The sequence below is a fragment of the Pectinophora gossypiella genome, chromosome 8 (assembly GCF_024362695.1).
Source record: "Pectinophora gossypiella chromosome 8, ilPecGoss1.1, whole genome shotgun sequence".
Lineage (NCBI taxonomy): Eukaryota > Metazoa > Arthropoda > Insecta > Lepidoptera > Gelechiidae > Pectinophora > Pectinophora gossypiella.
Genome location: NC_065411.1, coordinates 9,773,335 through 9,788,002, shown reverse-complemented (window position 1 = coordinate 9,788,002; position 14,668 = coordinate 9,773,335). Strand labels below are relative to the sequence as shown.

Here is a 14,668-nt window from a genome sequence, read left to right as displayed (position 1 = left end):
ACTTTTATACTTAAATTACATATTCTTGTTTAACATGCTACTTCACTTTTATAGATTGTGATCGAATTAACGTTTGAAATTCCGAGATTGATGGCCATGATATACAGCTTACTTGTATCGATACGATTAAATGTGAGTAGAAAGCGTGATAGAAACACACCTAGTATTTTATTTATATTTACATTGGCTCCATTTTTGCGCTCTATCAGTCATAGGAATTAACAGGACACCCCTACCGAATGCTGCTGGAAAAATGGGTTAAAGTTTTAAGTTTCTGTACATACATAACCAGTCAACATCAGGCGGGAAGAGCTGAGACCACAGAATCCCACTTACTAAAATCCTGACGCACAACTTTCACTTTTTCACTGTTAATTTTTGGCCCAGTTAGTACTGAAGCACATTTTTTGTTTAAAGAAAAAAGCACTGATTACTTAAAGTTTCAATATTTATTGTTATGGTCCTTTCAAAATTACATAGACCTGCATTTTTCTCTGGATTAAGCCAGTACTGATTGAAACCAATGCTCAGGCATTACCATATTATTATCACGTGTACCTACTTAGAAATTTTAATAATTAATTATGAGGGATGGAATATCGTGGAAATCCAGAAAAATAAATAGAGTCGACCGGTCTAAAAGCATTTTTACGCGGAAGCGAAAGTTTTATTATAGAACGACCCATTTTTAATGGAATAAGAATATTTAAGATAATTAAATAAGTGCTTTAAATGTAAAATATTTATTGAACATGTATGTTGATATATTTGATTTCATGATAATTAATATCTCGCATATATTATTTACAGACGGGATGGACGTCGTGCATAATGCAATGTTTTTATATCTGTCACATTATTCTACGATTACTTTTACCTGCAGTTTTCACTGAAATCCTTAATGCTCAAGCAGATTCAGTAATAATAAATCTGAAGCATCAATTATTAATAGGAACAGGTACCTACCGTAATTTTATACTAATTATGTTAACCTATTATTACTATTATGTATCTCTTAGGAATAAAAATATATATTGAATATAAGATGTAGTAGGTATCAAAATATATTCATGGTAAATATGAACTACTACTCAAATTGTTAACCTCATATTACAATTACTTTTCTTCAAATTTAACTTATTTTTTAAATAAACCGAACAACAACCAAGTTGTAACGTACCGAAACGTTTTTTAAAAACTTTTTGTATAATAAGGCGAATCTTGTGAGTTTATCAATAATTTAATTCATTAATTATTATTGATGACAAAGACTATAAGAATTGAGCGTATATTTTTTTTCAGATGTGAAAAGAAATGGAGAAATTGTTAGTCTACTGAGGTATATGCAGGCCCGTCACTTGCAACATAAAGTGTGGCGCGTCATACCGGTAGACTTACAGCTGCCGCTCACTGTGTTCAGCATGTGTATCACATACCTTATCGTCATCGTGCAATTCTCACGATTGTTTGAAGAAGATGCGTTAATAAACTTATGTAGTTATGACTATTTCACAAAATATATTGAAATTTGCCAGCAGTTTAATAATTCGACAAAAAAATAATAAATAGTGATTGGACTATTCAATGTAACTCATCATTATCTTTTTAATTGTTTTTATTGCTACTTTTTCCGTGTACGAGTTAAAAACTCGTGACACAATAATATCTACAGTGGACATACGAATATACAACAGAGTGACAAATAATGGGGCTTCGTATCCGTTGTCAATCAAATTTGTCAATCAAAGGGTTTTACCCTTTGGATACGGAATCCAAAAAAAAATGCTCCAATGCAAACAACTATCCATTTACTAACGAATGTTATGTTTCTTTGATAGATATTGTTCCTAGTGATATGAATTTGAAATATTAAAAACGTTACTTAGCCTCTAATTAAGAAAACACTCTATTTTATTAAAATATTGTCTTTAAAAGAAATGTTGGTAGCTCTAAGACATCATTGCAAGACACGTTTTAATCTGTATAATTTATTTTTTCCTAAAACAGTTATAACTACGCACAGAATAATGAGGGGATCAGATGAATCAATCACAATTCACGGAAACACTTATATGAGAGATACAATTCCAAAATCAATTACTGCGTTATTTTTCACTCTACATTTCGGCTTTGGAATACATTTTGGATTCTCAAAATTATTTAATAAACCTTTGCATTGCGCGATGAAGTGCTGGTTATATTTAACGTGTATAATTATCACATTGATTTTTCTGTCTTGTTTTATATTCCAACACGAGGAAGCTATATGGTATTCGACTATCGTTGTACAATATATTTTCTGTGTCCTCATTCTAATCGTAAAAAAGTATAACTTCTACGACTTACTAATCAACCTCACTGAAATTGATAACAATGTACCAGAAATGAGACAAGAGTCTTTTGGAATACTGACGTGGGCTTACACTTTAGCAATATTTTTGTCAAAGTATTTAGTTTATATTTTTACTTGCATTAAAACAAACAATTTGTGCAATTCGATGATGATACCTTATTATATCTTCTTCATATTTGTAGTGGCCTGTGATCTGTTTCCAGTAGTGTGTATTCTAATAAATTATTGTTTGTATTGCTATGTTAAGAAACTAAATAAATTAAGTAGTAATACTACCGCTGATTTGAAGTACATACGAAACTATTACATAGCTGTCGCAGATTGTTACGACAACATCAGACCTGTTTATAATAGTCTTGTAAGTATTATATGAAATTACCGTAGTGTGTACATTTATTTCTGCTGGATTATTATTTCTGTGTATAATTGTAATTGATAAGGATATTTTACGTCCACTACACATTCTTGTGATATATTTATTATATAACGGTTTTACATGTAAGTGATTCTGTATATTTTTACAGATTTTAATCGAATTAACGTTTGAAATTCCAAGAATGATGTCCATTTTGTATGTCGTGCTAATATGCATACAAACAAATGTAAGTAAAAAAAATATTGTATATTTTATGTCTACAAAGCTAGTTTTAGTATTAAGAAATGGGTTCAGGTTAAAAAAACAGGATTAAAAAGAGAGAAAGTTCTTTTCATTTGTCTATTCTTATTCTTCAATGTCACTATCTTCGGCATTATTTGAGTGTTAAAAATATTTCTGATGTGTCTTATCCAGTAATTCAGATACCGGATATTTTGGAAATATCACAGGTTCATACCTACTTATACTCGTAGTAAGAATTGTTAAATCAAAGTTTTTGAATGATTAATGGGACTTTATATCAACACATTTTATTCGATGGCCCTGTCGCTAAGACTCAGATAGGCAAACGAAAGTGTTACTTATTAATCATTTGGTTTAAGAATTATTTGGGCCTTATATGAAAAAGAATATTTAAATCTGTGTTTGAAAGCATGCATGGCTGCAATTTAAAATAATATGATATTAAATTTCATCGAATTTCTTTAGTTTTAATGTTAAGTACCTTGTTTATTTTACTTACAGATGGAATGGTGGATTTTATTTACACAGGGTTTTCATATTTTCCACGTTGTTCTTCGAATATTTTTACCCGCAGTCTTCACGGAGTTTCTTAGCGCCCAAGTTGAAGCAGTAGTAGAATGTTTGAATTATCAAGTATTATCAGGAAAAGGTTCGAATATTCCATCATATTGATCAAGTAATGCTAACATGTTCAACGTAGTAGTAAAATTCGTTTGATGTAAAGGTAAAATAAAGTTACATAAAAATTAGTTGTAACGATGTGCCTTATCCGGACAAGTAGATAATGCCATCTGCGGCAAATCTACAATAAGTCACGTCAAAAAAAAAAACAAGCAAAGATGTGCCCTAAAGATGGGTCACATTTGCAAAGTATATGTCAGAATCAGTCGAGGTTTCTAGACTTATAATGCTAGACAGTAAGTAGGCAGTGCATAAAAGTTGAACGCAGATCACAGTCATTGACTTTCATTTATAATAGTTTTGTAACGAAAAAGGTAAAATAATAACTTATGACTTATCTACTGAATATTTCGGATAGATGCCTCCGGCGTCGGCATAACGACGAAATAAATAATAAAAATTGCATGGATGGTACGAAAACCCGCTAGTATAATGGTTAACACGCTCGTCCAAAAGCCGATTTCCCGTTTCAATTTATGTCGGAGTTTCATTTTATCGATTTAATTTTCTCTTCGTGAGTTTCTTTAAGGACAAGACTAGTCAGTGTTGTAAATACAAAAATCCTATAATAGGTTATGTTTTCAGATACGAAAAGAAACGGAGAAATTGTCCGCCTGCTGCGGTACATGGAGGTCCGTCGCTTGCAGCATAAAGTGTGGCGCGTCATACCGGTAGACTTACAGCTGCCGCTCACTGTGTTCAGCATGTGTATCACTTATATCATCGTCACTGTACAGTTCACACACTTGTTTGATCAAGATAGTATACCGATAGAAACTTTATGCAGTTATACATTTTTTGCAAACAATTATGAAGTTTGTAAATATAAGAATTCAACATCTACTATTTAAAATTTAGTAACGAAATCTAATTTTAATTATTGATGTACTTTTAATATTAATGGTGTGATTAATTGATTTCACGTTTGATAACTATTATGTGTAGGTACTTATGTAAGTATATTTAATTTTAAACATTTTTTTTGTTTCATTACAAAAACAATTACTTTCTGGCACTTGTAGGCTAAGGAGCCCAGTGCTACTTATTATAGAACCAAAACTATGTAATTAGATATGAATCAACTCAAATTAATAATTTTCTCAAATCAGAGCTCATTGCTTTTAATTTCCAGTATCTGGACACACACGTTACATTCCTTATAACATAATTATATTGCCACAAAAAGAACTCATCATCAACAGCCTATATACGTCCCAATGCTGGGCACAGGCCTCCCCTCAATCAACCGGAGGGGGTATGGAGCATACTCCACCACGCTGCGCACAAAAAGAACTAAATTACTTAATTTGTTTTATAATTAATAAATGAATAAGTAACATCGTTAATTTATACGTATTGCAATGATCTATTTGGAATTGACGCATTTCCAGTATACACACTTACCTACCGATAATAAAACGACATAAACAAGAAATGGTTACAAGTGTAAAACAAAATACTACGTAATACATGTTCAAGACATCATTTCATTAATCGACACTATTATAAAGTTAAGCGAGCTTTTGGCAAGACATCAGAAGTTCACTTTTTCGTTACGGCATAGAATAAGGAATAATACTTACTTCGTAGTTACGGTGAAAGAATTCTGCAATCTGAATACTTTCAAGCAGAATTCAGCATGATTCTGGCCTCCTGTCTTCATTAGTTTCTTCATAATTTATATGTCCTAAACGGGTTGTATCTACATATATTATAGGGTGTATCTATACCATTTGACCTACATAGTACATAATTCAGTTCGTTACGTCAAATGTACTTAATTCAATATTTACAACTATAAGACACCTTTCGAAAAATGACTTTCGTGGTGTAAGACAAACAATTAATATAGGTTGGTCAATCTAGCTTATTAATTTAATTTGTTACTTTTTGAATTGTATTGGTCTAGAATTGACCAAAGAAAGGCTAGCACTAGACGTCAAGTGATAAATATACTTTTGTCATTCTGGTACAGTTAATTAAAGAAACATGTACAAACCTACCGGTCTGACACTTTTTGAACGAAAAACATTATCTGCAAAAACAAAAGTCCCCATACTACTAAAATGTTATTTTTGTTTTATTCAAATGTGTTTTGGATTTAACTTTGGATTTCTGGATTGTTTAAAGCAGAATATTCGACACGCGGCTAAAGTTATATCGATTATTATGTCTCTTGCTTCATCTTGCATATTGTTATCACCTGTGATATACGGTGCTGGTGTCTGGTTTATCAGTCACTTGACACAGTACCTGTGCTGTTTACTGATCTTGTGCAGCTCCAAATACAACTTATACAAATTTATCACAAATATCAGTGGTATTAATGAAGACATTCCTGAACTTAAAAGCGAATTTTTAGGTGTCTTGGCTATTGCTTATAGTCTTATAATTTTCTTTGTAAAATATATAATCACTTTCATTAACTGTTCGCATGACGGGGAAGACTGGTGTAATGAGTTGATTTATGTGCCTATTCTATTATACCTGCCTTTTTCTTTGGGTGCTGACTTGGTATCTGTGGTATTTATTCTTATATATTACTACATATACTGCTACGTGAAGAAGTTGGTAATGATAATTCGGACCTCAGAGTCAGATATAAACGTTGTACAAAAATATTATTTGCGTATAGCCGATTGCTATGATAAAATAATACCGCTGTACAACAAATTAGTAAGTATTAGCAGAAATAAAATTTCTGTTTTGTTGCAGAAAGTATTTTATCGTAATAAAACAATATATATTTATAGATAACGGCGGAATTGTTATTTGAAGTTCCAAAGTTACTGGTTATGGTGTGGCTCCTTCTATATTATGTAAAAAATGGGGTAAGAATTGAAAAAAAATATTTATTTTATATTTTTTACAATCGTACAAGTAAATAACTCTTTTGAAAAAGAGTAGATTTCTTAAAGCTAATTATGCATATTTGTTATTTCAGGGCGAATTTATATCTTATCTGACGGAAACAATATACTGTCTGCATATTATATTTCGTATATTTGTGCCTAGCATAATTACAGAAATTACTGCAGCTAAAGTTCAGTCTATTAAATTAGCTTTACACTATAAAATGTTAACCGAAGAAGGTAATGTACTATAATTTTTGCAAACTTTTAATATTTTATCATTTTTTGTTAGTAATATTAACTTAGTGTCACGATCCGAATCATCCCCCTTAGTATTCGTTACGATGTCACTAACACCCTGTGTACCCACATTAGTATTAATTAATGTATACCTAGTACAGATTAGATAGGCTCAGTGTGTTAAATTAAAAACGAGATTGTGAAAAAATAAAAAAAATGTAAGTATTTAAATAAGAGTACAGACAGTGCGCGGACAGACAAGAGCGCGTGCGGCGGCGATCCTGGCGTCTCCTTTCGTGTTTTCTGTTGTCTCTTTTAGTTCCTGTTGAACTGCGCATACGTGCGTGTTGTTATTTTAAAGTGTACTACTACACTGAATGGAATAAATAATCTAATCATGGCTCCTACATTCTATAATATCTGTACGTGGTATATAAGTTTAAGAAACCCAATAATTTATAAATAAATTAAAATGTAATATTGTAAGCAAGTGTCAGAAGTTTATTATTTAAGTAAATGCTTAATTTCAGATGAGGAAAAGAACAATAAGATGTCCCATCTGCTAAGGTACATGGAGGTCCGTTGTTTGCAACATAAAGTGTGGCGCGTCATACCGGTAGACTTACAGCTGCCGCTCACTGTGTTCAGCATGTGTATCACATACCTCATCGTCGTCGTGCAATTGACACATTTATATGATTAGCATGATTATTGTAATAGGTACTTAATTATAATTTCTGCAAAAAAATGTGTGTTTATTTTTCTTGTAAAAGAATAAAATAAAATATATAAATATAATATTCTATTTTATTAATTTAGTTAATCATTTCCTTCAAAAACAGAAAATATTTTAAAAATCCGCCTTAAGAAATTACGAGAAATATTCAGCAGTTCATAGTGACGAGTATTAGTCTTTAATGAGCAAAAAGAATATCACTAACCTACTAAATTGTCTTCAAAAATGATACTCATTGTTGATGTATGCCTTAGTATAAAAAATATCTAAAATAAAGCATAAAACGTCGACTTAATACCTTCCACATGCGCTGTCTTTGGAGCATTCAGAACATAACTTGGAAGGATAGGGTAACGGACGAAACAGTGCTAGATGTTGCATAACTTCCTAGTATTACCACTTTAATCAAAAAATTACCACTGCGGTGGCTAGAGAGCACTCGCTTGCCCATGCAAGTCATGTTAAGCCCATTTGCTTTCGTTAAATGGGGAGTAGGAAGACGAGGTCTGCGTTTGAAAGACTGCGCAAAACACCATATGGTTGCGTTTGGTATCGACTGTGGCACTTAGTATGATCAGGCTTCAGACCGCAATCAGTGGCGAAATATCATTGCTAAGGGTTGTGAAATCCATGATAAGTTCGGTTTCTCAATTCAGCTTAAAATCGGGATAAGAGGCATAATTAGGATGGCCACCCAAGTATATTAGGCATTGTTGTTCCATTATTTATATTATAACTACCATGTGTAATAGTAACAAAAAAATACTCAAATACTCTTTAAATATTCCATTGAAATTAAAAAAAAAATAGAATATTGAAAGTAATTTTTAGAATGATCCATCATCTGCGTATTTTATTATTTATACAGAATTCTCCATTTATAAAAATAACCTGGCTGTGCCTCACGTAACAAAGGTCTACCTACATAATACAGTACGTCATTCGAGGACTAGGAGGAGGAGGAGATTATTTGTTGTACACCAGCGTCAATATGAAATTATAAACAGAATATTTTTAATACCTACTAACACAAAACCTTTCAAAATATTACTTGTCTGACTTATGGATAAAAACCATTATAGCTTAACGAAAACACATCAACAATTAATTAACTGTAGATGTCAAGGTAGATGATATATCTGCCAATACACTTGACTTTTTTTGTTAACATTTGAGCGATCTATTATTATTGACTATAGGTCTAAACCGGCTTCAAAAAGGATAGCCTAGCCTTAACCTCCTTGTAACTTTTATTTAGCATTAGGTACAATAAATAAGAAAATGTATAAACCTAATCGCCTGACAATTTTTGAGCAAAAAACATTACCGTCAAAAATAAAAATCCCCATTCTGTTAAAATTTTATTTTTGTGGCGTTCAAATGTTATTTGGATTAAATTTTGGATTTTTGGATTGTTTAAAGAAAAATATTCGACGCGCAGCTATATTTACGTCGATTGTTATGTCTGTTACTTCAATAAGTGTATTGCTATCACCTTTAATTTACGGTGGTCGTGACTGGTTCATCTGTCACTTGACTCAGTACTTGTGTTATTTCATTATCTTACATTTGTCCAACTATAACTTATACAAATTTTTCACAAACATCAGTGCTATTGACGAACATATTCCAGAACTTAAAAGTGAATTTTTAGGTGTCTTTACGCTGCTTATGCGAGGGAAAATTCATACATTCAATTTGTAAATGTGCATATTGTAGTATACATTCCTTTCTCTTTGTGTGTTGATATGGTATCTGTGGTCTTTATTCTTATATATTACTATATGTTCTGCTACGTGAAGAAGTTGGTAACGATAATTCAAACTTCAGAGACAGATATAAAAACAATAAAAACGTATTATTTGAGTATTGCTGACTGCTACGATAAAATAATACCATTATATAATAAATTAGTGAGTAATAGCTGATAACAGTTATATATATCTAGTTATTCATTCTTACTTTTATAATATAAATGATATGATAATAAATATTCATAATTATATTTTTACAGATAACGATAGAATTGTTATTTGAAGTCCCGAAATTGCTGTCAATGGTTTGGCTGCTTCTCTTTTATGTAAAAAATGGGGTAAGAAATATATTATAATTATTTTCTTTATAATAAATATATGATGTGAATCATCTATTCATTTCAAAAGTAGAATAAAGTCTTTAACCTAATGCTTATGTATTGTTATTATTTCAGGCCAATTTAATATCTTATCTGACGGAATGTACTTACTGTCTGCATATTATATTCCGAATATTTGTGCCTAGCATTCTCACTGAAATTACCGCAGCAAAAGTAGATTCTATTAAACTAGCTTTACATTACAATATGTTAGACGAAGAAGGTAATAATTAGGACATGTTTTTATTATTTTTAACCCTATGTACTTTTTAATATGTCTAACAACTTTTATATATTTTATTAAATAATTCTTTTGAAAAGTTATCTAATATTTATATAATTATGGATATGATTATTACTGGTGTTTCATATTAACTACGTAAAATATAAATGAAAAAAACAATCCTTATATTAATTTATTACACCGAATAATTTAATTGATTTGTGTAAGCAAATAACATTCGGTTTAAATTATGACTATTATTTCAGACGAAACAAAAAACAATAGGATAGCTCGTTTTCTGCGGTACATGGAGGTCCGTCGCTTGCAGCATAAAGTGTGGCGCGTCATACCAGTAGACTTACAGCTGCCGCTCACTGTGTTCAGCATGTGTATCACTTACCTCATCGTCATTGTGCAGTTTACACATTTATATGATTAGTACGACGCGGAGGTCCGTGTTGCTTTATGGATTAGTGTGATTATTGTCATTTATGTGTGAATAATGATTATAAAGTATATTCGTTTTTTTTTTACCCGCAGCTATGACTTCGTATTTTTTAAAATTGCGATTTTTCTTCCCAAACCAGTCTAAATTATATACCTTTATTTTTCTATGATACATAAAATACATTTTCTTCAAGTAGGTAATGTTGTTTGATGATTGATTGATTGGAGTAAGTTGAGTTATTTAGTTTATTGAGCAAACAAAATTTATATCTAATTGATTCTTGCATATCTAATGCATCGAACAGAAGCAATTTTATAAATTAATAGATAGAACGAACATATTTTTATTAATTTGTCTTGATCAGTCAATGTGTAATAAGATGCATAAGCCTTTCGGTTTAGTCAAATTAAATGAAAATACAATGAAAATGAAGTTGAAATCTAAAATACCAACATCCCTAATAACTTTCTTCTTAATTATGGAAATAGCGTTTGGGTATAATTTTGGATTCATAACATGTTTGAATAAAAGTTTCCAACCCATAGTTAAGGCTGTGTCGATCATAATGTCTATTCTTTCAGTGATAATATTATCAGCACCTTTGACTCTTTCTGAGAATCCGTTCTTTTGGTATTTCATAATTTTACTAAAGTATTTGTTGTGTATCTTTATTTTACACTTTGCTGAGAATAACATTTACAACTTTATAACAAGTATGAATAACATTGATAAAGATACTTTTGAACTTAGAAGCGAATGTTTAGGCATAATAACTATAGCTTACACGATTATAATATTTTTAGTTAAATATATAACTGGCCTTGTCAACTGTTTTCTATTCGTGTATGATATTTGCAAAGTTGTTTACGTTGTCCCCTACGTCATTTACCGTCCATGCACATTAATAATTGATTCAATACCTGTGGTTTTTGTTATTATACATTATTATATTTATTGCTCTGTGAGAAAATTGAAAACGCTTACTGAAATGTCGCAAATGGATACGAAGCAACTGCAAAAGTATTATATGGATATAGCGGACTGTTGTGATAAAATAAAACCATTAAATGATAAATTGGTGAGTTTCAATAGAACTGCTGCTAAAAATGTACGAAGCCCGAAAAGATCGATAAACAATTTAAAACCCAATATAATTATTATACTTACTTATACATTTTCAATGACAATTGGCGTATGTTTCTCATTAGATTTTTATCGTAACAGATAGCCGCTGAGCTGATTTTGGAGATTCCGAGGTTAATGCTTATGATGATATATTTTCTGAAATATATTAAAGACGAGGTAAATTATAATTACAAATGTTTATTAGTAGGAAAAATATGTAATATAGTGTATTACATACATACACAGCCTATATACGTCCCACTGCTGGGCACAGGCCTCCCCTCAATTAACTGGATAGTGTATTAATGTAACATTTTATGTTAAAGAGACTTGGGCGGCTTAATAATAACCGATTCAGGATTGATAAGGTCGGTAGTTCGGTAGAACCAGATTTCTTTAAGTTTGTTGTTGTGAGATGAATAACTGCTTAACAAAATTGATTACTGAGTTGATGGGGGTCTTCTTTTTCTTCTATCGTGTGGGTTGTGGGGTGAATTACCAACCTCATCAACCCTGGTGTCAGGGTTATTATTGAGCCGCCAAAGGCGACATCGCTCATGTAACGACTACTTACATCAGTAAGTAGTAACCGGGACCAACGGCTTAACATGCCTTCCGAAGCACGGACCATCTTACTTTTTGGACAATCAGGTGATCATAGCCTGTAATGTCCTAAACAAACTAGGGATCACAAAGTGATTTTTGTGATATGTCCCCACCGGGATTTGAACCCGGAACCTTCGGTACCTCCGGATGGGGCGGTTAGTATCGTATTACGTGCACTATCCACAACGTTTCGGTATAATTATTACATTGAGGTATAAGCGTATAATGTGATAATTAATTATATTTTTAATACATAGTTCAACCATAAATTAAAAACTTATCATTGTTTCAGGCTGAATTGCTGACGTACCTAACAGAAGCCATTTATTCATTTCACGTTATCATTCGCATAACTCTACCCTGCATTTTAACAGAAATGATCAACGCTCAAATAGAGAAAATTAAAATCACACTCAACAACAAAATATATTTCGATGAAGGTATTTACTATTTAAAGTCATATATAGGATGTGCTCTTTCTTTGTCATGACAATAGACTTTTATAAAATCCACTCGCTTAATAGAAATGTCTTCGGCGTTTTAAACGGCGCTTATCGCGTAAAAAAAAAAGATTCTTTTTTTCTTTTTGCGTTATGTTATATTTACTTTACTTACATTTAGATTTAACCGATTGTAATTATGTTTGCCAGATATAAAGAACAGTTTTATTTAGTCCTATAATTATGCTTATAATTTTCAGATGAGAAAAGGAATACTGAAACACGAAACTTTCTACAATATATTGAAACCCGTCGCTTGCAGCATAAAGTGTGGCGCGTCATACCAGTAGACTTACGACTGCCGGTCACTGTGTTCAGCATGTGTATCACATACCTTATTGTCATTGTGCAATTCTCACATATGTATGATTAGTTTTATATAATCTTAGTATACGTTACAAAAGAAGGTAATAACATTACATTTGTAATACGGTTGTTAATTAAAATTTGATGATGTCAGAATTCATTTTTTGTGTTCATCTGTTACAGGTAGTTTATTAATTAAAAGTAACTGTGTATTAAATGTATAAGAATACTTAAAATAATGTTTTATTGGATACTATTTAATTAAGTACCTATTCTACTAAATGTTAATTAAGTAGTCAAATGTAAAAATAGGTAAATACTTTCGAAGAAAGGACCAAATCAACACTTCCATGTAAATAAATTGACATTCATTTGTAGAATAAACATAACCGAGTTAAGTTTCACTAACCTGGATTATACCCCTGCAGGCCAAATGCTCTCTCTCTCTCTCTCTGAGCTAATAATTAACTTAGTTATTATTTTTATTAATTATTCGTGCAAAACCAACAAAAATAATTAATATAAGTAACAAAACGTCTCTTTATTTTTTTCATGCATATATAACGCCATTGGTGGAAGCAATACATTAGAAGTTCTATCCAATTAGATCTATTATGTTGATTGTGAACCTGTACATTTGCCAGTATTCAATAGTGCAATTCTGTTGTCATACAAAAATATGCACAAGCCTTTTGGATTGACAAAACTAAACACAAAAGCAATGAAGTCGAAATCTAAAATACCAATGTCATTAATCGCTTTCTTTTTGACCATGCAAATAGGGTTTGGTTATAATTTTGGATTTCTTATATGCTTGAGAAAAAAATTACAACCCGTGGCTAAGGCGGTGTCATTGATAATGTCCATTATTATAGTGATAATATTAGCAGCCCCATTAACTTCTTCTCAGACACCGTTTGGTTGGTTTTTTATGTTTTTATTGCAGTATATATCATGTATTTTTATTTTATACTTGGCAAATTATAATTTCTACAACTTCGTCATAAACATCAATAATATCGATACAAATATTTCTGAAATAAGAAGCGAATACTTAGGCATCATAACTATAGCTTACACACTGATATTTTTTATATTTAAATATGTTATAGGTCTGGTTAACTGTTTGCTGTTAATCTATGACGTTTGCACAGTTGTTTATTTTATACCTTATAGCATTTATCGTCCATGCACTTTAAGCATTGATTCAATGTCTGTTGTTGTCATTTTAATATGTTATTATATTTATTGTTGTGTAAGAAAACTTAAAACGTTAACCCAAACATCCCACATGGATACTACGCAACTACAAAAGTACTATATGGATATAGCAGACTGTTATGATAAGATTATACCACTATATGATAAATTGGTGAGTTTCAATTAAAAAGACATTATATACGCTCACAACTATATCCTGATTGGGGTAGTCATTGAATTCCAAATCTGTCTCATTTTTCAATATACAAAATCGGCAATCAATTATTTCGAAAAGATATAAATGAACTTTCAGAAGAAGATGTGTTTCAGTCTACTCGACGCAATAACAGACAACGGGTTACGCATTTTAGGTATAGTTTATGACATTAACAATTAAGTATTCAATTTATTTGTCTCTACAGATAACCGTTGAGCTGATAATGGAGGTTCCAACATTAATGCGATTGGCGATGAACTTGCTCGTGTACATAAAACAGGAGGTTTGTAGCAAAACTAAAGACTAACTTATTGACAACACATACATACATTAAACTCACGCCCGTAATCCCTACTGGGGTGGGCAGAGCCACAAGTAATCAAAGACAACTTGCAGCCACTGTTGATACGAAGTCATAAGATGAATAT

The 14,668-nt window shown here is 31.3% G+C and overlaps 1 protein-coding gene across 4 annotated transcripts in view; it reads left to right on the top strand.

Moving 5' to 3' along the window:
- The window catches only part of LOC126368747 (uncharacterized), a 161,607-nt gene that overhangs the window by 146,203 nt on the left and 736 nt on the right, over window positions 1–14,668 (top strand). Inside the window, exons 1-4 of one of the 4 annotated variants that reach the window (XM_050012890.1) lie at window positions 9,530–9,573; window positions 11,511–11,588; window positions 12,310–12,457; window positions 12,718–13,023. In XM_050012890.1, coding sequence (XP_049868847.1) covers window positions 9,538–9,573; window positions 11,511–11,588; window positions 12,310–12,457; window positions 12,718–12,890 — 435 coding nt within the window. In that variant the 5' untranslated portion in view covers window positions 9,530–9,537 and the 3' untranslated portion in view covers window positions 12,891–13,023. Of the gene's footprint in view, window positions 1–9,503; window positions 9,574–9,690; window positions 9,839–10,104; window positions 10,309–11,510; window positions 11,589–12,309; window positions 12,458–12,717; window positions 13,024–14,445; window positions 14,524–14,668 lie in introns of those variants that run through there. The other 3 variants (XM_050012892.1, XM_050012889.1, XM_050012891.1) reach the window with 3 other exon arrangements.